The sequence below is a fragment of the Pithys albifrons genome, chromosome 23, assembly GCF_047495875.1.
Source record: "Pithys albifrons albifrons isolate INPA30051 chromosome 23, PitAlb_v1, whole genome shotgun sequence".
NCBI classification, from domain to species: domain Eukaryota; kingdom Metazoa; phylum Chordata; class Aves; order Passeriformes; family Thamnophilidae; genus Pithys; species Pithys albifrons.
The window spans coordinates 3,774,752-3,801,248 of NC_092480.1; the positions used below are offsets into that span (position 1 = coordinate 3,774,752).

General features: G+C 45.1%; 1 protein-coding gene across 1 annotated transcript; it reads left to right on the top strand.

The window, feature by feature from the left end:
* Window positions 1-831: 831 nt before the first annotated feature.
* ATP12A (ATPase H+/K+ transporting non-gastric alpha2 subunit) lies at window positions 832-20,232 on the top strand. Its single transcript, XM_071576060.1, has 23 exons — window positions 832-1,055; window positions 2,677-2,823; window positions 4,205-4,264; window positions 5,088-5,291; window positions 5,854-5,967; window positions 6,126-6,260; window positions 6,883-7,000; window positions 7,333-7,601; window positions 8,307-8,505; window positions 8,977-9,086; window positions 9,858-9,992; window positions 10,242-10,434; window positions 10,619-10,794; window positions 11,775-11,911; window positions 12,558-12,708; window positions 14,727-14,895; window positions 15,577-15,731; window positions 16,315-16,438; window positions 16,720-16,865; window positions 17,517-17,650; window positions 18,717-18,818; window positions 19,463-19,554; window positions 19,714-20,232. Exons 1-23 carry the CDS (start codon window positions 1,047-1,049, stop codon window positions 19,740-19,742), a joined length of 3,108 nt encoding a protein of 1,035 aa, XP_071432161.1. The 5' UTR covers window positions 832-1,046; the 3' UTR covers window positions 19,743-20,232.
* The last annotated feature ends 6,265 nt before the right edge of the window (window positions 20,233-26,497 follow it).

The following is a 26,497-nucleotide window of genomic DNA, read 5'->3' on the forward strand; positions in this document are numbered from 1 at the left end:
CAATGATCCAATTTGGACTTCATGGATTGTACAGTGTCAAAGACCAACTGCTGAGAGGCTGTGCTGGTCAGCAGGGCTGGTTCTGTCAAACACATGAAAGAGTCTTCTCCCAAATAAAGTTAAGCTACAGAAAATCTCTCACTGTATCTCAGATTTTCATCAGTTAAACTTCAGAGGTGAAGAAATAGTTATCTTGACTTCTAAGTGATGAGCCAAGGCAGGTACCAGAAGGGTCATAAATCTCATTATCACTCCTGTCTGGGAGCTGGTAATTGCTGCAAGACACACAAAGTAAACGAGCTGTTCAGGTGAGTGCTCTTGCTGAGAAGGCACCAGGAAATGTTTTTTCCAGCTAAGCATGAAGGTTAAAAACACAACAAATGCAAGGCAAGACTTAAGAGTGAAGTCCAAGCCAAGAAACTTGACAGAGCACCACTCCTGTTAGCACCTAAATGGGGCAGGGGCCTGACTTTGAAGGACCTCAAGTGTCACCTAAACAGAAAAGACAAAATGTGTACAGCCTTCCTTTCCCCCTCCACACATCCCCAGGACAGGTGGAATCCTGAGGGGAGCCTGGAGCTGGAAAGTCTCTGAAGGAAACTCTTTGCTTCCAGCAAGATGAATAATACACCTGTTCCCTACTTGTGAGCAAACACTAGGAAAGAATAATTAGAACCTATCTGACCTGAAACCCACATGCCCATTACTGTGGTATTTTTCCACCTACTCCAGGTGAAACAGAAGATGGGCTGGACCTGGAAGGGGAGGGGTGGAGTGGCAGCACAAGATGCTGATTTATAAAGCACCAGCAAACAGTGCTCTTTCTCCACAGGCTCTGGACAAGGAACTGGTCCTGCCTGGAGGATGCCAAAGTGGGAGCAGGATTCCAGCTAACACCTGCTGGCACTGAGAGGGACCTTCCACCTGCTGCACTCCACCAGCCCAAGCTGATCTGAGCCACTGCATCTCCAGCTGGGCTTTTGCTTTTCATCCAGACACTTCAGCTTGGCTCTCTCATCCATCAGGACAGGAATAAACTCACCAAGATGGTAAAGGTGAGTACAGCTGGAAGGAATTGCTCCTCCTGCTTTTGTGTTTCTTCTTAAGGATTAATTTAAGTTCTAATATGTCAATGTATGCTATAAATACAAGCTAAGAGAAAAACTGAATTAATACCAGGCACTGTTGGGCATGATGATCAGTTTGGATAGGGAGGAATTCTTTTGTTTGACAATCCACAGGTTCATGAGCACTTGCAAATGTCAAAATCTGAGATTTTGTGAAAATGTGCAGGTTAAAGGTAAATCACAGATTGTGCATACAAGTGATCAGTGGATTTTAACAACTTCATTGAGGTTCTTTATTGTTCTCTTCCATCTCTTACGTTCTCATGGTAGAGACCCATTTTCATTCTCTCATGGTCTCTGCTTTGCAGGGATTTGAAAAGCTGAACAGATTTTTGGGTGGGATAGTTAAGAAGAGGAGGAGGAGAAGAAGGAAAGTGAATTAAAATTCCCAATAGATAAACCAGATTGTGAATCTTCAGTATTATAGAAAAAAAATAGAACTTTTGTAACAGATGTGTCCTTTTTCTGGGATATTCATCACCAAACTCAAGTGCTTTAGGAAAGGGATTTCAGCCTTTCAAACCCCCAAACTGCTCACCAGCTTTTTGCTCTTCCCTTCCTCAAGATACAATGTCAAAAACTTGAATATTCCACTAGTTTAAGGGTAGCTAAGAGGCCAATTTTGAGTTCAGAACAGTATTAAGTAATAATATGTCCCAATTATTATTTTTTTTCTTGTTATTTCCATTACTTGAGCTCTCTGCTTTGACTCCCTGACCCTCTGGTGTTTAACCCATCAGGAAGCCCCTGGAATGGGGTCACCAATAGTCCTTCCAAGGCATGGCATGTGGCTTACAAGATAATTAGGAACTGGAACGTTATGATTACAGGAGCTGCTAAATCAGTGGCACGGGAAGTTTGCCCTTCAGACCACAGTGTTAACTTAAATTAGGAAACAGCACAACCCCCAAGTTATCACCAAATCAAAACACTCTCTGAGGTTTGGCAGCGGCCCCAGGTCAACATCTCCCTGTGCCTGACACGAGATGGGCAAAAAGAAGGGAATATTCTGCTAATTCCCTGTCAGCTCTGAGCTCTTTGGGAGGAGAAACACACTGGCTTCTCCCTGGCTGGTGTTTGCCTCCATCCCTCACTATGGGACTGAATGTAAATATAAACATGTAAGGGTTAATTGGAATTTAAAAAGTAACTCTTGAAGTTATGGATGTAAAAAGCCCCAGGAAGAAGCAAGTTCTCAATGAATAATTTCCCCTCCACTTTCCTGTTACAAATCTTTGGCTTCCCCCCTGGTCTCTTCCTGGGGCTGCAAAATGCCCTCATGGTTCTCACTGGCAGTGCTGGGACCCTGGGCAGTGTTCCCACCCTTCTGTCAGACCATAAACTGCTGCAAGTGTTGCACATCCCTGAAGGAATCTCTGCAATCCACATTTGATGGAGACCTGCCCATGATCACTGCAACACACACTGGATGGATCTCAGTATGAGACAGGAACATTTGAAGCTGCCAGGAGAAAGGGACAGTATTAATTTGTAGCTTGTCTAAAAATAAGTGGATTTGTCAGTCTGACCTTTCCATGGTCTTTTACAGAAAAGGTCTGATGTTTACTCGGTTGAGATCTATGGGACAAAAGATCTACAAAAAACAGAGATTGAAGATGAAGGTGAGAAGTATAAAGACTTAAAAGGCAACAAGAAAAAAAAGAAGACAGAGGATCTTAAGAAAGAGCTGGACCTGGTGAGTGTTGCTGTGCTGTCACTGCACCTGTCAATGAAACCCAGAGAATGATCATTTTAAGGTGCTGCACTGAAAATCCTGACACAGGTTCCTCAAATTTGCTCCCTGAAGTAGTGCCAGGAAAATCTTGTGCAAGATTAATGCCTAAAATGAAAGAATGATTCTGGTTTAATTAAGCCACCAGTGGTACAGAACATTATCTCCCTAAAAAGAAGTTCTTCCCCAGATGGAAGAGTTGTCATCAGTGTTTCCTGACAACTGTTGCCTCTTGCACAGGCAGCCAGGGAGGGGCACAGAGATTTCCAGGACATCTAAAAGCATATCCCAGCTTTAAGCACATGTTTCCCCCCCAAACTAACTGTACTGTATTCCAAGGACAGTGCACCAAGCCCAAGAAACCTGCAATTCCTCCTGGCTTGCTCCTGACCTGTTGGCTGCTCTTGGAAATGTTGCTTCCTCTCTAAACATTCCAGTTTCCCAATCTGAAACATGAGGGTAATTATACTGACCTCTTTTTGGAATTGCTCTGAGAGCAGCTGAGAGGAGAGGCTATTTACAGGCTGGATGGTGTTTGAGGTGTACAGAAACTCCAAAATGGGCCATTAATTCTATGATTCAATGATAATTTACCCATCATCTTTCCAAGATCTACCCAGTAGCAGCCAAACAGTTCCCAGTCCATTTTAGCTTTGCCACCAGAGGCTGTAACATCCCTCTCCTGTTTCTAAAGAGAAACCAAAGCACAGACAAGTTAATTGACTCACCCAAGTACCCATGAATCACTCTGTGAAAACAACTGTGAGATCTCTCAAATTCTTGGCTTCTAAATCTCAGTTCAGCACAAGTTATAATTAGGCCAGTGATACCACAGAGGTGTCACTGCAGGCAAAGCAGAAGAGCCTTGAGATTTCCCTCTCCCACACCCTTTTCAACTGTGGTTAAAACCTCTTTCTACAAGACTGTAGTGGATAATTTCACATCCCCTGCCTTGGCAAGCAAGGGCAGAGATTGTTGTCACACACATTCTGCCATTGCCTGTGGTCCTGAGCTCTGCAGCACAGAAAGAGGAATTATTTAGCTGAAAGAAGCACAGACACTTGTGGCAGGCAGCATTACCATGAGCACCATCCTGTTCTTGTGACAGATTTGCTGGAGGAGGGAGCTATTTACAAAAGCACTCTGCAAATCAAAAGAAAGTATCTTCCAGTGGAAGATATTCTGCTTATCAATGTGCAGATTGTCTGTTAATGAAAGTGAAGTGTCATGTGGGCAACTGGATCCACAGCCCCAGATCCTTGCACATTCTCCAGATCTCAAAATTGAAATTTCAACAGCCTGACTTTCTGCTCACTCCCATTTTCTCTCTCTTTTTGGAATTCAGGATGATCACAAACTCAGCATTTCAGAACTGGAGAAAAAGTACGGTACAAGCATCGACAAAGTAAGTCCATAGGGCATCATTAAGGCACTGCCTGAATCCCTTCCCTCTGGGCTCCCCAAAGCTTCCCAGAAGCAGCAGGAAAAGCTTTAATGGATGTGTGGGGGTGCCTGGATTTGTGCTCCCAGGAAAGCCTAAACCAGCAAGTCCATGTGCAGCACTGACCTGGATTTCAAGTGGAGTTCCTCTCAAGTCTGAGAAAGGCTGATGTGCTGTTTGAAAATCAAAATCCCTGCACCAAGTGTGACCTCAGGGGTTGCAACAGGACCTCAGCTTTCCTAAACCTTTTATCTGATATTTGATTGCACTACAATTCATTTTTCACTGGCAGTGCCTGTGACAATTTATAGCAAAACTCTGCGTGGGATGACTTGATTCTGAAGGAAACATCACATTTGAGAAACTACACACCTGAGTCCCTTTGACACCTGACCTTTGAATATCAAAGCACTGCAGGTGTCCAGAGCACAGATGAGCATTTCAAGAAATTCCTGAGTTACAAATGTCTTGAGATGCACAAACAGCAGCAAAAGAACTGATGTCTGTTTTTCCCTTGCTTTTCAAACACTTAGTCCAGGTATATTTGATTGATAACCACCAGAATGAAAACTCCTAATGGACATGGTCCCAAATCAGTGCTCCAGTAAAGAAATAGCTCTTTTTTTTCTTAGCAGATAAGTAATGGTAGCTACTTTGAAATCAGGAAGTTTGGAAATCAAAGTTGCAGGTTACTGCAAGAAACATCAGCACGTGAATTTTGTCCTGAGAAGAGGTAAAAAATCTGTTTTTCTGTGGCTTTATGTTAAATATTCCTTTCCCTTTGCAGGGTCTCTCTAGTGCCAGAGCAGCAGAAATTCTGGCTCGGGATGGCCCCAATGCCCTCACTCCTCCCAAAGCCACTCCTGAAATTGTGAAGTTCCTCAAGCAGATGGTGGGAGGCTTTTCCATCCTCCTCTGGATAGGAGCTGTCTTCTCCTGGATTTCTTTTGGCATTCAGCTTGCCCAGGGAGCTGAATCACCCTTTGACAATGTAAGTAGATGAATAACCACAAAGTGAGTATTTGACCCTGTGACAATCTTTGTAATTTAAATACTACACAGTTACTGAGTAACTACAAGGAGGCCTCTTAGTCTTGTAGGACTCTCCCTCTAGTACTGAACACTTCTGATCAAACCTCAAATACCTGACATACCACTCCTGTCTAGAGAGTGCCTCTGCAAAGGTTTTATAACCACTGGGCATAATTGCAATACTTGAGTACTCATAGGAGCAATAATAAAGTCCACAAAGAACTCCAGAGTTCTTCCACTAATTCCCTTAGGAGTTACACTCAGCTAGGAGCATAATTTGTTCAGGCTTGTGGCAGGTACAGTTTAGAGAAGGCTTTTAGAGACATGGAAAACTTGCTATTAAAAGCCCTTTTTATACTCAAAAACTTTACTTGAAAGCTCCTTTCTTAAACTGTCTTTTAAACTGATCAAGACCTCATTTTTAAGGCCTGCTGGAACAACACAGAGCTATGATTTATTCAAGCAGAGGAAATGCTGAACACTTGTCCTGAATTAACCAGGTTATGTCTTCTATTGATTAGCTCTACCTTGGAGTGGTCCTGGCACTGGTTGTCATCCTCACTGGAATTTTTGCTTACTACCAAGAAGCCAAAAGCACAAACATCATGGCCAGCTTCAGTAAGATGATTCCACAGGTAAGAACCACCAATGCATTTCAACTGAGGTGAAAGTTCATCCTAATAACATTCCTCAAAATGACAGAAGGCACAATAAGCCCAACTTGAATGCACCTCTTGGCAGGGGGTTTAGAAGGGGGCACGAGGCTAATTTTTGTCACATTTATGTCTCTCAGCAAGCCCTTGTCATCAGAGATGCAGAGAAGAAGGAGCTGCCAGCAGACCAGCTGGTGGTTGGAGACATTGTGGAGATCAAGGGTGGGGACAGGATCCCAGCAGACATTCGCCTCATCTCTGCTCAGGGCTGCAAGGTAACCTGGGCTTGGAGGGCACAGGGAAACAGGGAAAACAGGGCTCAGGGGCTTTTACTGCAGAGAAAGAATTTCTGCACAATCCAACAGGACTTGGAAGAGCATTGGGAAACAGGGAAAACAGGGTTTAGAGGCTTTCACTAGAGAGAAAGAATTTCTGCACCTGATATGATCTATTAGCGCAAAAATAGACATCATCTAATTAAATCAGAGAGCAAAAGCTGTGCTGTGATGCTCAGCTCATCTCAGACTAACATCTGCACTCCCTGAACATCAAAAGAAGCCATTATGTCCATACCACATTCTAGCAATGCTCTTTGCCAGGGCAGAGCCAGAAACACCAACCCATCATTAAGAGTCCCCACAGACCTGGAGACAGGTCTTCAAATCATGTTTTCTTTCAGGCTTCTACTGAAAATCCCATCAGACACACAGAGCTTTGACTGAACTGAATTCCCACAGAAATATTCTGTCAGTGACAACAACAGCTCAGAGAGAAGGCACTGAGAGATTTGCATGGCCCTGGCACTGATTCTGAAATGTGCTGGCACCTTACCTTGCTGGGCTAAGCATCACTGTGTCTTACTAACCTTAATATGGGCATGTCTCCATTTCATTAAAGGTGGACAATTCTTCACTCACAGGGGAATCAGAACCACAGTCCCGCTCCTGCGACTTCACCCACGAGAACCCTCTGGAGACCAGGAACATTGCCTTCTACTCCACCACCTGTGTGGAAGGTGGGTACAGAGAGAAGGGTCCCCAGAAAGGGCACCTGCACAGGGTCCTGCTAAATCATTGAAGCAATTCTGCTTCAAGGAGCTCCAGAGGGGTTGAACTGCCCACAAGAAACTACTGTCCCAAGCACACCAAAATAAAACCTTAAACACTGGGATGGTCACAGTACCAACCAGCAAGACATTTATCTTAACAGGTATCTCCATTATGGGTGCAACAATCAGTTAGTTGTGGCTTTGTGGGGTCTTGCCACCAATACATGTTGGAAGGCCGAGTTGCAGGTGCCTCTCAGACCTGCCCCTCCTGGAGCTGACAGCTTTCCCTGTCCCTGCAGGCACTGCCACTGGCATTGTCATCAACACCGGGGACCGCACCATCATCGGCCGCATCGCCTCGCTCGCCTCGGGCGTCGGCAACGAGAAAACGCCCATCGCCATCGAGATCGAGCACTTCGTCTACCTGGTGGCAGGAGTGGCCATTTCTATCGGGGTTCTCTTCTTCATTATATCTGTTTCCATGAGGTACAAGATTCTGGATTCCATCATCTTCCTCATTGGCATCATTGTGGCCAACGTGCCTGAGGGACTGCTGGCCACAGTGACGGTGAGTCTGGGGCTCCAGGGCGCTCGCTGCCACTCGAGTTCTTGTCTCAGTAGAGTCTGAAACAGGAGTTTTTTTCCCCCATGGAACTGAAAGGATAAACATTTAATTTGGGAATTCCACATGAGCCATTAATCTTAAAACTCCCAGCCCAACAATCCAGTTTGAAATTTCTGCCTCAATTGCTGACCAGTGGAGTGACAGGACTCATTTCCCCACAACGTGTTCCTCTTTGGAAAGGAGAACACTGGACCCTAAAAGATGCATGAAAATTCCACCTGCTGACACATTTATGGCATCACTGAAATCCCTGGCTGAGAAGCAGCACACCTGCTAAGCACTGGTAGCTCTAAAGCACCAGCAGTAGTGCAATAATGAAGACAAAAATTTCAGGATTCATTAAGCTGGTGACAAGGAGGTCCCCTCATTGTAGGTTCTTCCAGCTAAAACAGCCTCTTAACTGATAAGAAATTCTTATTTCTATCAGCAGGCAAGCAGGTTCCTCTCAGCAGCAAATGTGCTTGTGCTGGTTACAGACAAACCTCAGATTTTAATATAAAGAGGAAAATAAACAAAGCACTGTAGTCAATCAAAAGCAAAACAAATGAAAATGTTCTCTTTCAAACCAAAAATAAATACATATAAAATAACACATCACACCTCTCTAGTCACACCCCACTAACTTCTGGGCTTCTCTGCCTCTGCCAGGTGAGTCTGTCTCTGACAGCCAAGCGCATGGCAAAGAAGAACTGTCTGGTGAAGAACCTGGAGGCTGTAGAAACACTGGGTTCCACCTCCATCATCTGCTCTGACAAGACAGGGACCCTCACCCAGAACAGGATGACTGTGGCTCACCTCTGGTTTGACAATCAGATCTACTCTGCCGACACCAGCGAAGACCAGACAAGTAAATGTGGCAATGGGGGATGTGGGAAGGGGCAACTCCTTGGATCAGACCCGTGGTGTTCACACCCACTGGCTGCCAAACTGAGGGCAGTGGGAATGTCCTTTGTGGCTAAACCAGACATGTCTTCCTTCAACAGAGACATGCAACAGCAAAGTCCTTGCTTAGACATGTAGAGAAGTGAAAATAAGAATTAATGTTTGAACTCCAGTCACAGGAACAAAGTCTGGAGGAGGTTCTACTCCAGAGCCTTTTGCCAACAGTACATTTAGTAGGGAAATAAGCAGAGAAACATCATCAAAACACCTTCCCCCACCACAGCTAACTGATGGATGGAAATATTTGCATCAAAATGTTTTCTACCAAAAAACCCTTTCTTTCACAAATAATTCAATCCTGTTATTTCACACTGAAACTTCCACTTCTATCCCCCAGTGTGCTAATGGATGCAAATGTGTATTTTGCTTTTCTCAGCCCAGCCCTTTGATCAAACCTCTCCATCATGGACAGCGTTATCCAAAATTGTGACACTCTGCAACCGGGCGGAATTCCGACCAGGCCAGGAGAACCTCCCCATCATGAAGGTACTGCCCATGTCCCACCAGATTATAGCCCTTCCTCTGAGAGGGCAATCTGTTCTGCTTGGCTTTGGGAGCCTCTAAATTCCCCCTGAGAGTGGTATTAGTGCTGTACACTCACAAAACATTGAACACAAGGGGAAAATCCCACACAGCCAAGAGCATGAAGTCATGGAATATTCTGAATTGGAAGTGCAGCTCCTGACCCTGCACGGGACATTCCCAAGAATCCAAGTATCTGGAAGCATTGTCCAAACACCATTGTGCCTGTCAGGAAAAAGGCAACACAAGTAGCAAGAATCTCTACACTAGTAATTACTACACAATTAATTTAATATAGCAAAGGTAAACATGCCCTAATTAATGTCTTTCCACATGACTGCTTGAAGGTAGTAAATTCCAGTGACTAGACTGCTAAATACATCCCTGTTTTCCACTGTTTATTTGTCAATGGCTTTCTCAAAACCATTTGGATTTGTGCTCAGGCAGCTCACCTGTACCTGCTGCTGCCACCCTGGAACTGTTACAAAACCACCACACAGATTGAGGGGGGTCACAAATCTGCTTTACAGAATCAAGATTTCCTCTTTGTTGTAGCTTAGTTCTGGCTGCAACACCAAAAGAGACATCCCAAATTTTTACTGCAATAATTTTCCAGGGCAACTCCAACACAGCAATGTAGATTGATTGATGATTAAGTATAAAACATGTTATTGAATCATGGAAGTGCAAAAGTTCTATAAAAGCTACAAACTGTTTGTTCTTTTGTGCACACAGAGAGTCGTGGTAGGAGATGCCTCTGAAACAGCTCTGCTGAAATTTTCTGAAGTAATTTTGGGAGATGTCATGGATATTAGAGCACAGAACAAGAAAGTGGCTGAAATTCCATTCAACTCTACCAACAAATTCCAGGTGTGTTTCATTTTTGGAAGTTTGCTCCCAGCTTAAGCCATTTCTATCACTGGGTCTAACATGACTATGTGTGACTTGGAAGTCTTAGTGCAATAACTGATAGAGGAAATTTAAGTTACAATAAATATAATGCCCTTGAAGGAATGTATGATATCCTCATAGAAATACTTGCATGCAAAGAGACCAAGCCCAGAAGCAAATGAGGACCATTTATGCTCTTTCAACCCCTTTCCCATTTGTGGCACACAGCTCTCCATCCACGAGACCGATGATCCCAGTGACAGACGCTTCCTGCTGGTGATGAAAGGGGCCCCTGAGAGGATTCTGGAGAGGTGCAGCACCATCATGATCAATGGCAAGGAAGAACCCCTGGACAGCGAGAAGGCAGAAGCTTTCCAGACAGCCTACATGGAGCTGGGGGGCATGGGAGAGAGAGTGTTGGGTGAGTCCAGCTGGAGGGACTGGGAGCTGCAGTAAAATGGAATTTAAAATCTTGGCACTTCCAGCCAAGAAAGTCTGGAAAAATTGTTAAATGCACTCCAAGAGCAAACTCTGATGTTACACAGCAAACTCCTCTTTCTCCCACTATTCCCTAATGCATCACATCAACCTGACTTTCTTTTCAGGTTTCTGCCACTTGTACCTGCCTGAAAATGAGTTTCCAGACACCTACCAATTCGACACAGACTCCATGAACTTCCCAACCTCCAACCTGTGCTTTGTTGGGCTCTTATCTATGATTGACCCTCCTCGTTCCACAGTGCCAGACGCCGTCTCCAAATGCCGCAGTGCTGGCATCAAGGTAGGGATTTTACAGGGAGAAACACACTGATCCTACAGAAAGAGTCATGATAATAGAACTTTTAGGATCTTCCACCACATTGTCATTAGGCATCTTTCTAGTAGCAGCTACCAAAAATCTAAATATTCATTAATATCATCTTATAACTGCAGCTTAAAGAAACTACCAGAAGCAAAACAGTTTAAGTGGGAATTAGGCTATAGGAACTGAGCAGAACCCAAAAACTGGGAACCCAAATTTGCAAAACTCAGACACTGCCTCATCAGACCCATTTCTAGAACAGGGAACCCATGCCAGACACAGAGAAATGTGACAGAAATCATCCTTGAGAACACAAGAAGACACAGGGTTACACCTGTTATTAACTTAGATGCACAGGAATCACAAACCTTAACCTGCCTGGAGCAGTAACTCCCCTCATTGCACTCCTAAGGGGTTCACAAATTAACTTTCAGCTCTAAGCAGAGGTGAAACCTGTCTAAATAAAGGCAAGCATCTTTGGAATTACAGACCTCTACGAGATGAATCCTAAGCCCCAGCCCTGCTGAAGTTTTCTGTAGTCTGAACAGAGATCTGGCAACGTTTCTTCAGGAAAAACAAGAAAAGGCTGAGTCTGATCTGTCAGGACACCTCAGTCACAAGGATCCATTTTAGGATGCAATATTCTAACCATCTCTCACCATTGAACATCCCTAATATAGATTCTTATATAAAGGCTCCTTTATTCTGCATTATTCTCACCTTGCTGCCTGTGACAAGTTCCTCCTTTACAGCGCTGATAAAACAGCCTCTTTAAGGAGAGGCAGAGACCAGATGTCGATGTAGAGCTCTGTAATTACTGCTCATAATCTCCCTTTGTTATGTACATAGCACAGCCTTCCAGTTCCGAGCCTAAACTGCTTCCTGCTCCTGCAACAATAGATACCTCCCCTTATCTCAGTCCGTTTGTCACTCACCCTGAGCGCTTGTCCCTTGCCCAGGTTATCATGGTCACTGGTGACCATCCCATCACGGCCAAGGCCATTGCCAAGAGCGTCGGCATCATTTCAGCCACCAGTGAGACTGTGGAGGACATTGCCAAGCGCCTCAACATTCCTGTTGAACAAGTCAACAGGAGGTAAGAGCAAAGTGAGCTGAGGGAATCCCTGTGGGCTCATTTTCCTGTGCCTGCTCCCTCCACGGGGCTTTCACAGCCCTGTTTGACACCTGCCTGCTTGGGGCTTTTCTGTCCCATGACACATTCCCAGGTGTGCCCATCCAGTGTGTCCTCTCCACCCAAACAACTCACTGGCTCTCATCCTGGCTGGCCCTTGAAGAAAACCCAGCAAATGTTGGATGCACTATCACTGCCCTTTTAACAAAACACACACACAAAAAGCAAAATTCAGAATCACAGCACCTGAGGACCTTCAATCCAAATTCCTCTTTCACCCAGTGAATGTAAAAAAGATTTGCATCACAGTGGGATAAAAGCTCTTATAGAAGAGATGTCTTCCTATTCCACTGCTCCCCCTCCCACCGAGAGGCCTCTTTAAAATGCATTTTCTGCTGCTCAGGAGGAAGCTTCCATGGCTCTCCTCTGTATCCAGGTAACTGGAATTCACTCAGCACTCTGCAGTGCCTTTCATTCCACACCTGCTGATTAACAGCGAACGCTGCCGGAATTAACTCCCTTTGCTGCTTCCCCACATTCCCAGAGTGCACTATTTTTATCTGAGCCTTTTACTTGGAAAATTCACCCAGCTTTCCCATGGCTGTCACAGGGAAGCTACAGCAGCTGTGGTTAATGGGATGGAGCTGAAGGACATGAACTCGGAGCAGCTGGATGAGATCCTGTGCAACCACTCCGAGATAGTCTTTGCTCGGACATCACCCCAACAGAAGCTGATCATAGTCGAGGGCTGCCAGAGGCAGGTGAGTGAGAGGTGGCAAAGGTTCCACACAGACTCTGTGCCTTTCAGGGGCCTTCCCAGGTCTCATCCCGGGGTGAGAGGGTGGACACCAATTCCCAGTGCTCCCTAAGCTCTGTTGATACCCTTTTCACTGAGCAAGAACATTATCTAACAGCCTGCCACTGACACTGCCTGGACAGAAGCCAAGCTGCTCAGGCTCCTGTTACACACTCTGAGCTCCTGCTGACAAAATGAGCTTTCCCTGAGCTTGGTTGGCTTGGAGCTGTACCCAGGGGCTGGCTTTGGGCTGGAGTTCTGAGCAGCAGCTGTGCAGCACATCAAGCCTCCACTGCTTGGGAAGCAGCTTTCCCCAGGAATTCTTTAAAAGCAACCTGCTGCCACATCCTCTCATCTTATCCCCTGTGGCGACCTGTGTGCTCCTGCCCACAGGAATGTTTGGGAGTGAAATGGTTTAGTGGTGGACTTGGCAGTGGTTGGACTCCCTGAACTGAAAGGTCTAAAGGATTTATGATTCTAAGGTATGAATCCCACAAATCATCACTGCATGATTTATGCCCAGTCAAGCCTTATCTCTGTCACTCTCAAACACTGTAAATCAACCCCCAGAAAGCAGGATTTAAAGACACTTTGTCCCCTCCACGGGCAATGTTATGTAAAGGAGTGTGGAGTACAGCCAGCTCAGCAGGGAGAGGAATGGCACGTACAGAGCTCCATAAAAAATGCAAATTGCCCGCGAAAGAGTCTCCCTTCAGAAATTACATCTTCCAGGTAGATGCTGTGAATTAAAGCCACACTTGTGCTGTGCCTGGACTTTGCTGAGATGTGGCATAAGATACTATTTTATTTTTCTAGTTATGCCAGCACTGAGCTTTCCAGTCAGCTTTATCAGCTCGTTGGGTTTAAGCCTGAACTCCTTTCAGGAGAGTTAAAAAAAAAAAACCCAAACCAAAACACAACCCTGAGATAAAATCTTTCAATTTCATCTCTTTATTTTTTGAATGGGCTCTGGTTGGCACATGGTGGGGAAATGTGCTCTGCACTGCTCAGACACCCACACTCCTGGGAGATTTGGCTCTCTAAGGGATGGAAAGGAACACTCTCCCCCCTCAGCTCAGTCTCCACGCTATGTTTAGTGCTTAGAGCTCATAAGCCCTTCTGCACATGGCATTATTTATAGGTAGTGACACTCTGCTAAATCCCCCCAGGGACAGGACACTCAGCACTTCTATTAATCACTTTGTCAGGCTTTTTCCCACTTGGAACACCCTGTATTGCAGCCAACCATGGACTTCTGAATCAGCTAGAGCAGGACCTGTAGCTGCAGGAGGTGGTTTCAGAGCAAGATAACAAAGAATCGGAGTTGGATAATCAGAGTTTTCCATCACTGGAGCAATCCTGGCCCAGACTGACGATGGCCAGAAGCTGCTGGGATAAGGATGAGAATGGGCTCTAACTTAACAGTTACATAATTTACAATTAAGATGAAACCTGGCTGATTCTGTAAGCACTTAAAAAAAACCAAACCAGAACAGGACAGAGCATGTTGGGTCAATGAAATCTCCCACAGATGCCAGAGGTGAACCTGGGTCTTCTCAGACAGGGATAGAGCACATAAATATATATATATAAAGATGGATATCTAAATCTTTAAGCTCCCTTATTATTCACAGAAAGAAACAATCAGATTAAGGGCATTTGAAGAGCATCTAATTGAGATGTCTACTCTTTAGGTAAAGTAAATCATAACCCTTAATTTTCCATATTTCTGCTGTAAAGGAAACTTAAATGACCCACTCAGATACAGAAATTATCACAGAAATGTTTGAGGTTGCTGTCCTAACCCTGCCTACCATCCCTCTGATCCCTGGCTGTTTTCTGTGGATATAAAGAGGACTCAGAACTTCATGTGAGCACCTTTCTCCTAGAGATGTAAAGAGTGTGCTGAGAACAGACTGTCCTTAGGGGCAGACAGCACCATCTCCTCACCAACCCACATCTGGATCCTTTTGTGTGTTCCAGGGAGCAGTTGTTGCCGTGACTGGAGATGGAGTCAATGACTCCCCCGCTCTTAAGAAAGCAGATATTGGAATTGCTATGGGCATTGCTGGCTCTGACGCAGCCAAAAACGCAGCTGATATGGTCCTGCTGGATGATAACTTTGCTTCTATTGTCACAGGAGTGGAGGAAGGTAAAAATCATGTTGCTATCCACTTTCTGAGCTGAAAGCTGCTGACTGTCACACCGCAGGGGCCAGTCCTCCTGAGCCTTCCCTCCTGCACCCACCTCCTCTTTTTCCTTTCTGCATTTGGAAATGTGATTTTGATATCTGGGGAAATTGGGAATTAATTCCACTTCTACACGTGGCAATCAGACAATAAGGAAATCATCCCCCTCTCTCACACAGAGCATTGATTTGTTATTGCTTTTTGGTCAAGCTCCAGACAAAAGCACTTCCCAGCTTGTTACTATGAGTTTGGAGCCTCAAAGATGCAAATTGTTTTCTCTACATTTTCACTTTATTACCTGCTCACACTTCACCTCCACTTAACTATTCCACCCACTCCACTCTTCTTTCACCATAAAAGGCTTGTGGTTTCCATTCAAATTACAGCACATGATGGAATGGGACTTTTCCCTCAAACTTTCTCATTGAAAGAAAGTCTTTATTACACTTGAATTTTCCAAAGACTCTAAGGGAGGGTAGTAGTTTAAAAAAACCTAAAACAAAATACAAAGTGCTTGAGGAAACATATGAGGAAAGTAGACATAAGCAGTAAAAGTTTTCAAAGAATTTAGTCAAAAATTGATTTTTTTTTCCTGGAAAACACTGGTAATAATTCACTTTTAACCACGATTCCTTCTCCTTCAGGTCGCCTGATCTTTGACAACCTGAAGAAAACAATTGCCTACACCCTGACGAAGAATATTGCTGAGCTCTGCCCTTTCCTCATCTACATCATTGCCAGCATTCCAATGCCCATTGGCACCATCACCATCCTGTTCATTGACCTGGGCACAGACATTGTAAGTTGGCACTTTTTAGTGATTTTCTGGTGGAATATCATGTCAAGTGAGCGGGGCTGGGAGCAAAGGGAGTGCAGGACAAAGGAAGGTTCCATTGCCTTACCCTGGAGCTGCATGACAAGGCAGGGAAAGAGGAGGGAAAAGCAGCCACAAAAAGAGAAAAAAGAGTGGAAAACAACAAGAACCTGCAGAGGGGGAGCAGAAAGCAAAGTCTTCTGATCCCTCCTGACAAGCACAATAAGAAGTGAGCAAATAACAGTGTTTCAGTCAAGAGATCACAGAAACTGCTGCAGTTACTGCGGGGAATGAACACCAGGCATTCCACCAGAGCCAAGGGATCTGAAAGACCCTTTAATGTTTTCCGTGTCCTCCAGCATTTTGTATTGTCATATGATCACCAGATCTTGTGAAACAGTCTCAGACTTCCCTCAAAGCCTTAATACATGAACACCACGGGGATCCCTCTCTCCTTTGCTCTGTGTACACTGAACAGAAACACATGGAAACTGCAGCTTTGCTGACAAACACCTGAGAAAGAGGCCGATGCTGCCCCCAGGGCTCTGATGGGTTGTCTCTGTTGCAGATCCCCTCTGTGGCATTGGCCTATGAGAAAGCTGAGAGCGACATCATGAACAGGAGACCTCGCAACAAGAGGAGGGACCGGCTGGTGAACGAGCAGCTGGCCGTGTACTCCTACCTGCAGATCGGTGGGTTGGCCTCTCAAACACTCCCTGGGATCAGCAAAGTGAGACAGAGCCAAGTTGATCCATTTTTCTAAAAAAAAATGGGGGCTGAAAATCAACTCCTTCCTCTGCAGACTCACTAACTCCCTTCTCATGCTCATTATTCAACACTATAACAGGGTTTTATCTGCAGAGGGCAAGAATTTTAGAGCACCAGGTGTTCTAAAACTACCTGTAGACTCACAACATGTTCCCCAGTGCCTCTTAATTTGGTTCTCCCTCATTTTACCCCTTTGGTTTTGCAGGTATCATGCAGTCAGTGGGAGCCTTTGTGACCTATTTTACCGTCTATGCTGAGCAAGGTTTCCTCCCTTCCACCTTGCTGGGCGTGAGAGTCGACTGGGAAAGCAATGCCATCAATGACTTTGAGGATTCCTATGGACAGCAATGGGTAAAGCAGCACTGAAAATGCCTTGCACTGTCCCTCACCCACCTGCTCCTTAAAAATTCTATTCTCTCCTCCAAAATAAAGGAAGGAAAAGGAGATTGAAATGCAAATACAATTAGTTTGCATCCAATGTTCCTTCAGGATACACTCCTCAGAGCTCCCTGCCACCCAGCTCTTTCATTCAGCTTCCATTCTTTCATTCATTCCTCTAAAATTTTCCACTTTCTCATTCAAAGCCTCTGGAGATGCAACTTCTTCTCTGGACCTCATGTTTCCACCCATCAAAATGAACCATAAGCATCTTCTCTCAGCTCTGATTCTGAACAGCACCACTGTCAAGTCCTTTGCAGCCTCTCCCTCCCTGTTTCACTCCTCACTCCCCCTCGCTCATCCTGCCGAAATCACAAGGCAGAAGCCACTAATAAATCAACATGTAAACACCTCCTCACATGAGCTCGTGCTGCAGCCTCGTGACTCAGCACAGCAATGTTGGAGCAGAACTGGCCCAAAGCTCATCATTACAGACCTAAATCTGGAACAACTCTGCATTCACACCTCGGGAGCTGAAATAAATCCTTCTGGGGGGGTTTGCAGCCTCCTGCAGGAGGTGGGAGTGTCTGACAGACACTCCCTGATTCCTCCTTCTCTTTGCAGACCAAGTACCAGCGGACCTACCTGCAGTGGACAGGCTACACAGCCTTCTTTGTGAGCATCACCATCCAGCAAGTGGCTGATCTGATCATCAGGAAAACACGAAGGAATTCTATCTTCCAGCAGGGCCTTTTCAGGTAAGTTTTGCACATTCCTTACCTGACACATGGAGTCATCTAATGGTTTGAGTTGGAAGGGACCTTAAAGCTCATCCAGTGTCACCCCCTGTCATGGGCAGGGACACCTCCCACCAGCCCAGGTTGCTCCAAGCCCTGCCCAACCTGGCCTTCGACACTTCCAGGGATGGGGCAGCCACAACTTCTCTGCCCAACCTGTGCCAGGGCCTCACCACCCTCACAGGGAAGAATTTCTCCCCAATATCTAATCTAAACCTGTGCTTCAGGTTATCCTACTGCTCATGTCAGAAGCAGGTCTGCTCAGTGATTTGACCCACTCACATTCAGTCTTTGCACAAAGACTAAGCCTGGCCTCAGGCAATCACAAATCTCAGACAAACATTTTACTACACCTCCCCTCTCCCCCTTTTCCTGCTTCAGGAGAGGGGTTTTCTTTAAAGCCAGACATTCCACTGGTTATTCTGAAAATGCATCAGCTTTAAACTAACTCTCCATTCATTAAAATGTTTACTACAAAAAGAATGGGAGTTTCCTACTCCGATTATTTTCTTAACTTCTTTATGTAGTTATCAATAGATAGCACATTTGGAGTGCTCTGAGATAACTTCAGGCTCCAGCAGGGGAGATACCAGCTGGACAAACTCCCTAGGAGCTGGCCACCCTCAATCCCATGGGAGTTATGGAATTCAAAATATCAGCTGGGCCAGAGGCCACAGAGAAAAGCTGGCACTCACCCAGGGGATTTCTGATAGGAGAGCAGTTTGCTCTGCATCCTTTATCTGCAGGTACGGAGCCTACACCTATTCCCTTCTCACACCAACACCTGAGTCACTCTGGGCATGTTCCCAGTGCAGGCAGGAGCCAGGAGGAATGCACTGTGTGCATCCCAGAGCTTGCTTCCACCTGGGAATGCTGCCAGGAGAGACAGGAGCAGGTGCCACAGCAGGCAGTGCCACAGAGCCCACGCTGTGCCTGCAGAGCTCACCCGGGCAGGTCACTCCAGCTGTGCCAGAGGGTTCCTCCATGGACACGGGGCTCTAACTCTTCCTCTTTGCTTTCCTTGCAGGAACAAAGTCATCTGGGTGGGTATATTTTCCCAGATAGGAATTGCTTTGATTCTTACTTATGGCCTTGGACACGTTACAGCCCTGAATTTCACACCTCTCAGGTGAGTTTTGGTGCTTCTGAACTTCCCTTGCCCTCCACAGTGGGATCACAGGATAAATACTTAAGAATATTCACTATGAAGAGCAGACTGGACTATTTCTTAGCCAAAAAGGACACTATTATCATAATTTCCACGTTATTTCATAACTTCTACTAGATTTACTACTGAGGATCCGGAAACCTGCCTGTGTAAAACAAACATTTCAATATTTTTCCCCCAGCATCTCCAACGTTTTGGTGAGAATAGAGAGCATTTAACTTCTATTCTAAATAGATCACTGCCAGATATGTAGCACAGGCAGCATTTTTTATTCTAAATAGATCACTGCCAGATATATAGAATAGACAGTATTTAACATTTATTCTGAATATATCACTGTCATGTGTTCCATTTTCCTGCCATTTTCAGAGGCTGTAATACCACCAGGCAACATTTCCTTCTGAATAGGTTCTGGAATAAATTAATACAGTAATTATTTAAGGCTGGGAGGCCTTACAGGCACATCATCTTATTTTTAATAGTCTGAGTGCTTAGTTAGGAAGAAGAAAAAGAGATCCCAAAGGTCAGATTCTCTTTTAGTGACATCAGAAAGCACAGAGACCCCAAAAATGCTGCTGAATGAGACCCTCTTCCCCCTCTCCCAGGTTTCAGTACTGGTTTGTGGCTGTGCCATTTGCCATCTTGATATGGGTCTATGATGAAGTCCGTAAGCTGCTCATCAGAAGGTACCCAGGAAGTAAGTACATGATTCTTCTAGTTTAGTACTTTAATTTAATGTGTATTTTATCACCTGATCTCCCACTCACAGGTGATGGCTTAAAAATGAGCCAGTTGTTCCCAATGATGATTTCCTTTCTGAGGAATAAAGGACTGATTTCTTTTTCTCCTATTGCAGGTTGGTGGGACAAGAACATGTATTATTGAGTTGGGCTGTATGACAGGTCTTCCTCCTCCTCCTCCTGGAGAGATTCTCCCCCACCTGACTCAGCCTCTGCTGCTTTCAAGTCCTGTCTGTGCAATATCAAGCAGGGATTTGCCCCATGATGGGGTGAAGAGATTTCATGAATTTAATGAAGAATAAGGACTTTAGAGGTTGATGAATTACCTCCCACTGTACTGTAAAGCCAAGACTTGTCTAGAAATTGAAATGCTACCTATTTTTGTAACAACTACAATTTTCCCTCATTCAAAGCTGAAGTTGGAGAGCACTCTGAGAGGGAAAACACACAGAAAGGGGAAAAAAGACAGATATTCCATATAATCTAAGGCATTAATTTGCACTAAAGGTGTTGTTTGCTGATTTTGTTCTGGTGGAACTGAATTCCAAGTGAGTGCATACATAGATCTGTATTACCTTACCAAGGGTAAAAATGCTGTATAGGAATAATTTCATAATAAAACTTTTTCCAGAAAACTGTTCTCCATCTTATTTTCTTATAAAGACTGAGTGGAACAGGGAAGGACCTGACCTGTGCCAACAAAGAAGTTCACTCTTGCTTTTTATTTGCCCCCATTAACAGCCCAACATACCAGAAATTAAAAAAAAAAATCAATCAAGGCACAAAGCAGTCGGTTTGAACACTTGAGAGCCCAAATTCAATGCTCACTGTGCAAAGGTGACAATCTCCACAGTAAAATAGCCCTTGGGATGCTCAAGGCAGAGGCAGTTAAAGTGCTGCTTGAAATCATGGTCACTTCAGCGAGCACCAGGAGGTCTCACATCTTGTTCAGGCAAGGGCTTTCTCAAGTTTAAAGCCAAGGATAAAGAGTGTGAGTTAAATTTCACATTTAAGTCCAAATCTTAGACAAACTTTAGGGGAGAAACAGGGACAGAAAGAGAACTCCTGCTGCAGCAAACAGCAGTGAGAGAGAAGCCAAGAGAAGAGCTGAGGGAGGGGAAAGAGAGGAGCATTTTCCAATCTAAAGCTGCCTGTCCAAAAGGTCTCACCCTTCTGTCATAGGTTATTTTGTATTTTGTGACCTTCCTTCCTCCAAACCCCTCCCCTGAATACCTGGCTGGCCATTGCCCTGGCCCTCCGTGTTTTTCACACGGAGACAAGAAGAAGAGGAATTACCAAGGAAGGAGGAAGAGCAGCAGAAAATGAGCCTGTAAACAATGGGTGAGTCTGAACTCCAGATAAATGTGCTGCTTATCAGTGGTAATGCAATCCTGGAACGACAGCAGGAGAGGTGCCAAGCTGACTCATTCCAACACCTTGGCACCTGCCAGGAGCCAGCAGGGATTTGTTTTGTTTTCTGTCCAAAAGACAGGTGAGATATGAGGAGCAGCTACTCGGGTGAGCAACATGACCTGCTTTCCAGCACCTGTGGAAATGCCAAACTCTGCTCAAAGGGAGTCAAGAGGAAAGCAAAAGGGGAGATGGGTGTGAGAGGGCACAGAGCCAGGGAATAATACAGCTGTGGTTGTTTTATTCAAAACCAGAACACATTTACAGACAAGATGACTGGATAGGTTGTATAGAAATTGCGAGGCTGAAAGCACAGTCCAAAAGCACCTGTGGAGTAAAGAGCCTGTTCTGGCTGAAGACCAAATCTACAAGAAATTCTTACAGAAAGAACTTTGTCTCGCAGTGCTCTAACTCACCTCATAAACACATCCCAAGGGAGGAACGGGAGAGTTTTATCTCCCAGCCCTGCCAGTTTGTTCCTGGCCTCTGTTGTTCCCTGGATAACCCCAGCACCTCTGACTGCACTCATAGCCAACATATCACTGTCCTGCTAATGCAAACCAAACCCATGCTCTTGGGGTTGTGCCCCCACTCTGAGGCTCTCACAGCACAGCAGAAAATACTGACAAAACCACAGAGCGTCAGCAGAGGAGTTTCCCAGGAGTTCAAGGCCAAGTAGCAGCATTACAGCTGTAACATTGGAACCTCTTCTGGCTTCTACGTTGTATTTCTAGGAACATTCTTTTGCCTTATCACAAACCATTCAGGCTCTGCCTGACAATTGCAGCCTCCCCACTATCACAGGGAACCTGGGCACGTGGTGGCTCTTGGCTTGAAGAAGAGTCAAATAAAGAAATATGGAGAAAAAAAGCAACACAGGCTGGAAAAATTCAACAGCAGAGGAGAAAAATAGAGAAGCTTTGAGAGGAAAACTTAAAAGATGGATGTGATCCACCCATTTTAACATCGACATATGCTTGTGAGAGAAGAGCAAAAGAATTCTGCTCTTCTGTCATGGCCATTTCTGGAAAGTAGGAAAGGTGCCCTCTGTGCAGGAGGGAGTGGGGAGGAATGGCAGTATCACATTTCTCACATCTATAATCATTCTGGGGTAGGGGGGAAGCAATATAGGAGATCAGTAACAGAAAAACCAAACCAAACTAAACCCATACACCAAAACAATAAAATAAAATTAAAAAATAAAAGCAGCTGATGATCTGGAACAAACACCTCAAATCTCACAAATGATTCTGAAATAGTTTCCTCTCATACCTGTCGAGTCAGTTTTGCTTTTGACAAGAATTGCCAACAAATGCTCCTTTGTGTTCCCAGCATTGCTTAGTCACAGCTCCCTTCAGGGGCTGATTAGTCTGTGTGCACCCTGTCAGCTCCAGACTCTGCCTCTGATCCATCACACCAGCATTTCTTTGGGAGACAAGATGTTCTTTGCAATCTGTTTTCCCATCTCAATGCCTGAGCAGAAAGTTCAGGTTTCGCAAAGCAACCGAAAAGACAAGTGGAGAAATCAGAATAGTGACATAATTTTCCACCAGGGCAAAGCCCATGAACGCCCAGAGACAGAGCCACTGGTTCTAAATCTCAGAGCCTTTCCAGGATTACAAAAGCAAAACAGACAAACAGGCCGTAGGCACGGCAAGAATGAATCCTGCACTTGCTCATGGCATTTGTGTTGGTTCGAACCAGCAGGTCTGGGAATTGGTGCACAGGACAGGGCAGGTCATTGCATGACAGCAGTGCAGGGAGCACAGGCAGCACCTCCCAGCCCGGTGGCACCATCCTCTGCTGACATCCAAGGCAGGAGGAGATGGGGTCTGATGCAAAAGGCAGTGTGGAAGTAAACACAGGCCTCTTTTAACCCCATAAACTCAGAGAACTCTGCAGGGTTTGGGCTCTTCACAAGGAGAAGGTGCAAAATTCAGCAGCTCAAATCCACACAGAGGCACCTTCCCTCCAAGCTCATAATGGATTTTTAAGCAGCAGCATCACACATCAATTCTTACACTTAGTGCTGCATCATTTAGTCCCTTTAATCTGTTTTATGTCCAATTTGGGAGCAGGTTAAGGATGTTCACTGTGGGAACTTCATGTCCTCGTGGCTCCCAAATCAAAAATGTTATCAGGATTCAGTTAAATTCCAAATCTGGCAGAATATTCTAAACCCTGAAAAACTGAGCTGGCAGACTCCTTATATTATAGCTGGGAGGGAAGAGAGTTTGCTTTCGTGGTCATGGCAATGTGTGGCTTTTTCATCCAGCCTTGCACAGTCTGTATCACACAGAGCTTCCAACCTTGCACAGGTTTATTACTATTCCATGAACACCATTATTATTATTATTATTATCATTTAAGGGGTTAGAAAACATGTAGGAACAAAAGAATCGTGAGAAATACTTCTGTGCTAAATACTAAAACAAAAAGAAAATGCTCTTCCTCCACTCAGTTCTTACTTGTGAACTCCTGGAGTCAGTTCTGCAGCCTGAGCAGGGTCAAACACTGCTCTCAGGCTCAAAAACTTGTTAGTGGGATATGCAATGGAGAGAAGCACATTTGGGACTGTAAGTTAACAGACTTTCAAACAGGCTTGTTCTTTTTGCCTACAACTCCACTACAAGCATGCCAAGAGTTAACTTACTTAGCTCATAAACTGAGAAATCCTTCAACACAAAACTCTGCTTTCTTGCTCCAGCCTCAGCCAGCCTGGACAGGTCTGATGTCCCTGCTGATTACACTGAACTTCACAGCTTTCCTTCACCTCCTTTAGCTTGACAACAGCTTCTCTGCTCAGTTGGCTCTGGTTTGAACTGGCCCTCACCATCTCCCCCTCCCACCTCCAAAAAATCCCAACACTTTCCCCTTTCACCTCTGTGTTCCTGACAGTTCCTGCAATCTGGGCAAGAGCAAGTGAAATGAAAAGGGAGAGCTGGCTCAAGGCAAAGTGTTGCTCTGCAGCAGAGGGGAAGGAAGGGGAGAATTTAAGGATGGCAAAACCTGTTGTGCAATGCAGGGTGGAAAAGTCTGTGCAGGCTGGCAAATTGCACTGGTTGTTCTGTCATGGGGTCTGTTTCTTGACCCTCAAAAATTTACTGATAACAAGATTTAATACAGGAGTTAGACAGTGGGGGTTTAGATCCTGCTTCCTAACACACATTTTGAACAAGTCAGAGTTACTGAGCAACTTGTCTTAGAGTGAGTCAAGCTTCAAGATGGTAACACCTTGTAATACCTTCCTTCTGCTCTAACTGTGTGAGAGATAAAGCTCTAATGTGTGGCAAGTCTGGATTTTCCCTTCTGTTCAAACACCAAACTGATTCTGGCAGTAGCAGAAGGGACATGTTTAATGTTGAAGTGCAGTACTGGACTTCTCAGTCTTTCCCTTCCCTGTAAACCAGTTTGCAGACCTCATGTAGGACACTCATTCCTCTCGAAATAACTATCTAGGAATTCCCACTATTACATTTTTAACCACAGAACATGATTTAAGACCTGAAGAATTCTTTTGAGAGAGCTTGTGATGTTGAGACTTGAGTGAAGACTGTTCCTACAAGGTGAGAGTGCCTTCAGTGCTACATAGGGAGGGTTCACATTTCCAAATTGAAAGTGCAACCAAATGATACAGTGAAAACCTCATTACCTTTTCTGAGGCACCACCTCTCATGCAAAGAAGCTCTTTGGCAGACACCATGGCACTGCTGGCCCACGTTTGTCTCCACTAGAAGAGGAAGGAGAACACAGAAATTAATATTCTCATGCAAACATTTGCAGACAACTGCTGTTCTCACTGCAGTGTCAACACCTCCTGAAAAGGGAAATGATGCTGGGAAGTCACACCCAGTCCATTTATTCCTGTTATTCAAGGGATTACTGCTGATGTGCCACCACACACAGAGCTCTGGGATGGCATCTCCTGAGGGCAATCAACTCCCCAAGGCCTCACTGAGCATCCAGGATGCAGCAAAGTAAATTCATGGCCACACCATAAAGAGAGAGACAACACTGCACCTTAACAACATGGTTGTGCTGCCACTCTTGGCCCAGAAACCCCTTGAGCATTACACAATCCTGAGACCCCAAAGACCTGATCCAGCCCCATCCTCTGACCACCCCAGTGCTAAGCTGGGTGCTGTAATTTCTTCTGGTACCAAAGACTTCCCCAGAGGAAAAACACCCTCCTCCTAAGTCTTGCCTTATTCCATCTGCTTTAACTAGGTCAGTTCATGAACTTTCTCCAAAACATTACTATGCAATGACTGAAAAACTAGTCCAGACCCACCAGCATGAAAGGCCCCCCGGGGGAAGATCTTTTCTGGCTGCACTGCACAGCCCTAATCACTCCATGCATCGGATTCCAGGCAGCAGCACCAGAGAGCAGGGGGCAGTTTGCATTCCTAATGACAATTCCTTGCTCAGACCTCAGCTGAGCTTCCCTCAACTCCACATTGTGAAGTTTCTTTTCAAGCTGAAAGAAGAGTTTTAATTTGAAGGTGCAAAATTTGAGGCTGTGAATGGAAAGCCAATAAACACAGAAATTTCAGATGCAGAAGTATTTTCCCCCAGCACTTGCCCACCCAGCAGGTTCTCTGGACTAACCATGACTCCCAGAGCAGCAGAGTTACCCTCTGTAACCTGTGAGATGGTATCTCCAAAGCTCATTTGGCACCATTTAAATGCTCACATTTCTAACCAAGCTGTTTAGGAAACAAAGCTCAACTGGAATCAACTTTAGCTGGTTTGGTGCTGCTAAAAACCTTGTAATGCTTTGCCAGGAATTTCAAGGAGAATCCTCACCAGCCCAGTCAGAGCAATGGATTTAAGGACACACACAATTCTTTTTTCTAGCAGACTCACACAGCAAAGCAGCAAAAATAGTCTGGAACTGTGTCTTTTATTGTACAACCTACACCAAAACACCACTGAGTTCTTTAATTAATACCCTTTTAATTGGAAAATGAATTGCAGCAGGCCATGAGTCTTGTTGGAAAGACTAATTCCTTCTGTCCTGTTCTTCATGAGGATTTCAAGCAAAAATCCAAAAAGAACAGGGAAAACAATTGTTCTTTTTCTCAAAAAACAAGAACTATCCTGATAATTAACAAGACCTCTATGAAATGGAGTTTGGAAGTCCAACTGCTGAAGGTTTAAGAACAGCAAAGTACACACCCCACCACCAGGAGCTGAGGCTCCCTGAAACACAGGGAGGCTGGAAAAGCCAGAGGTCTTCCAAGGAAAACATCCCAGCACCAGGATGGGAACAGCTCAGTTTTTCCATATGCTCATGGACAGGCAGAGGGATCCAGGCCCTCAGGAGGCACAGACACAGATGGTGTCTCACCAAGGTCACCCTCCCCTCACCACAGCAGGACACTCCTCAAACCCCAGAAAGTGCTGCCCAAGGACTCACCACAGCAACAGCCCCAAAAGCACATCATCAGCACAGGCAGAAATTCCTTGTGTGCTTGGACCTGCAGCACA

Coding starts and splice junctions, on each gene's coding strand:
- ATP12A (XM_071576060.1), top strand. Junction 10,435..10,618: donor CATGGGAGAGAGAGTGTTGG/GTGAGTCCAGCT, acceptor CTTTCTTTTCAG/GTTTCTGCCACTTGTACCTG. Junction 10,795..11,774: donor GCCGCAGTGCTGGCATCAAG/GTAGGGATTTTA, acceptor TCCCTTGCCCAG/GTTATCATGGTCACTGGTGA.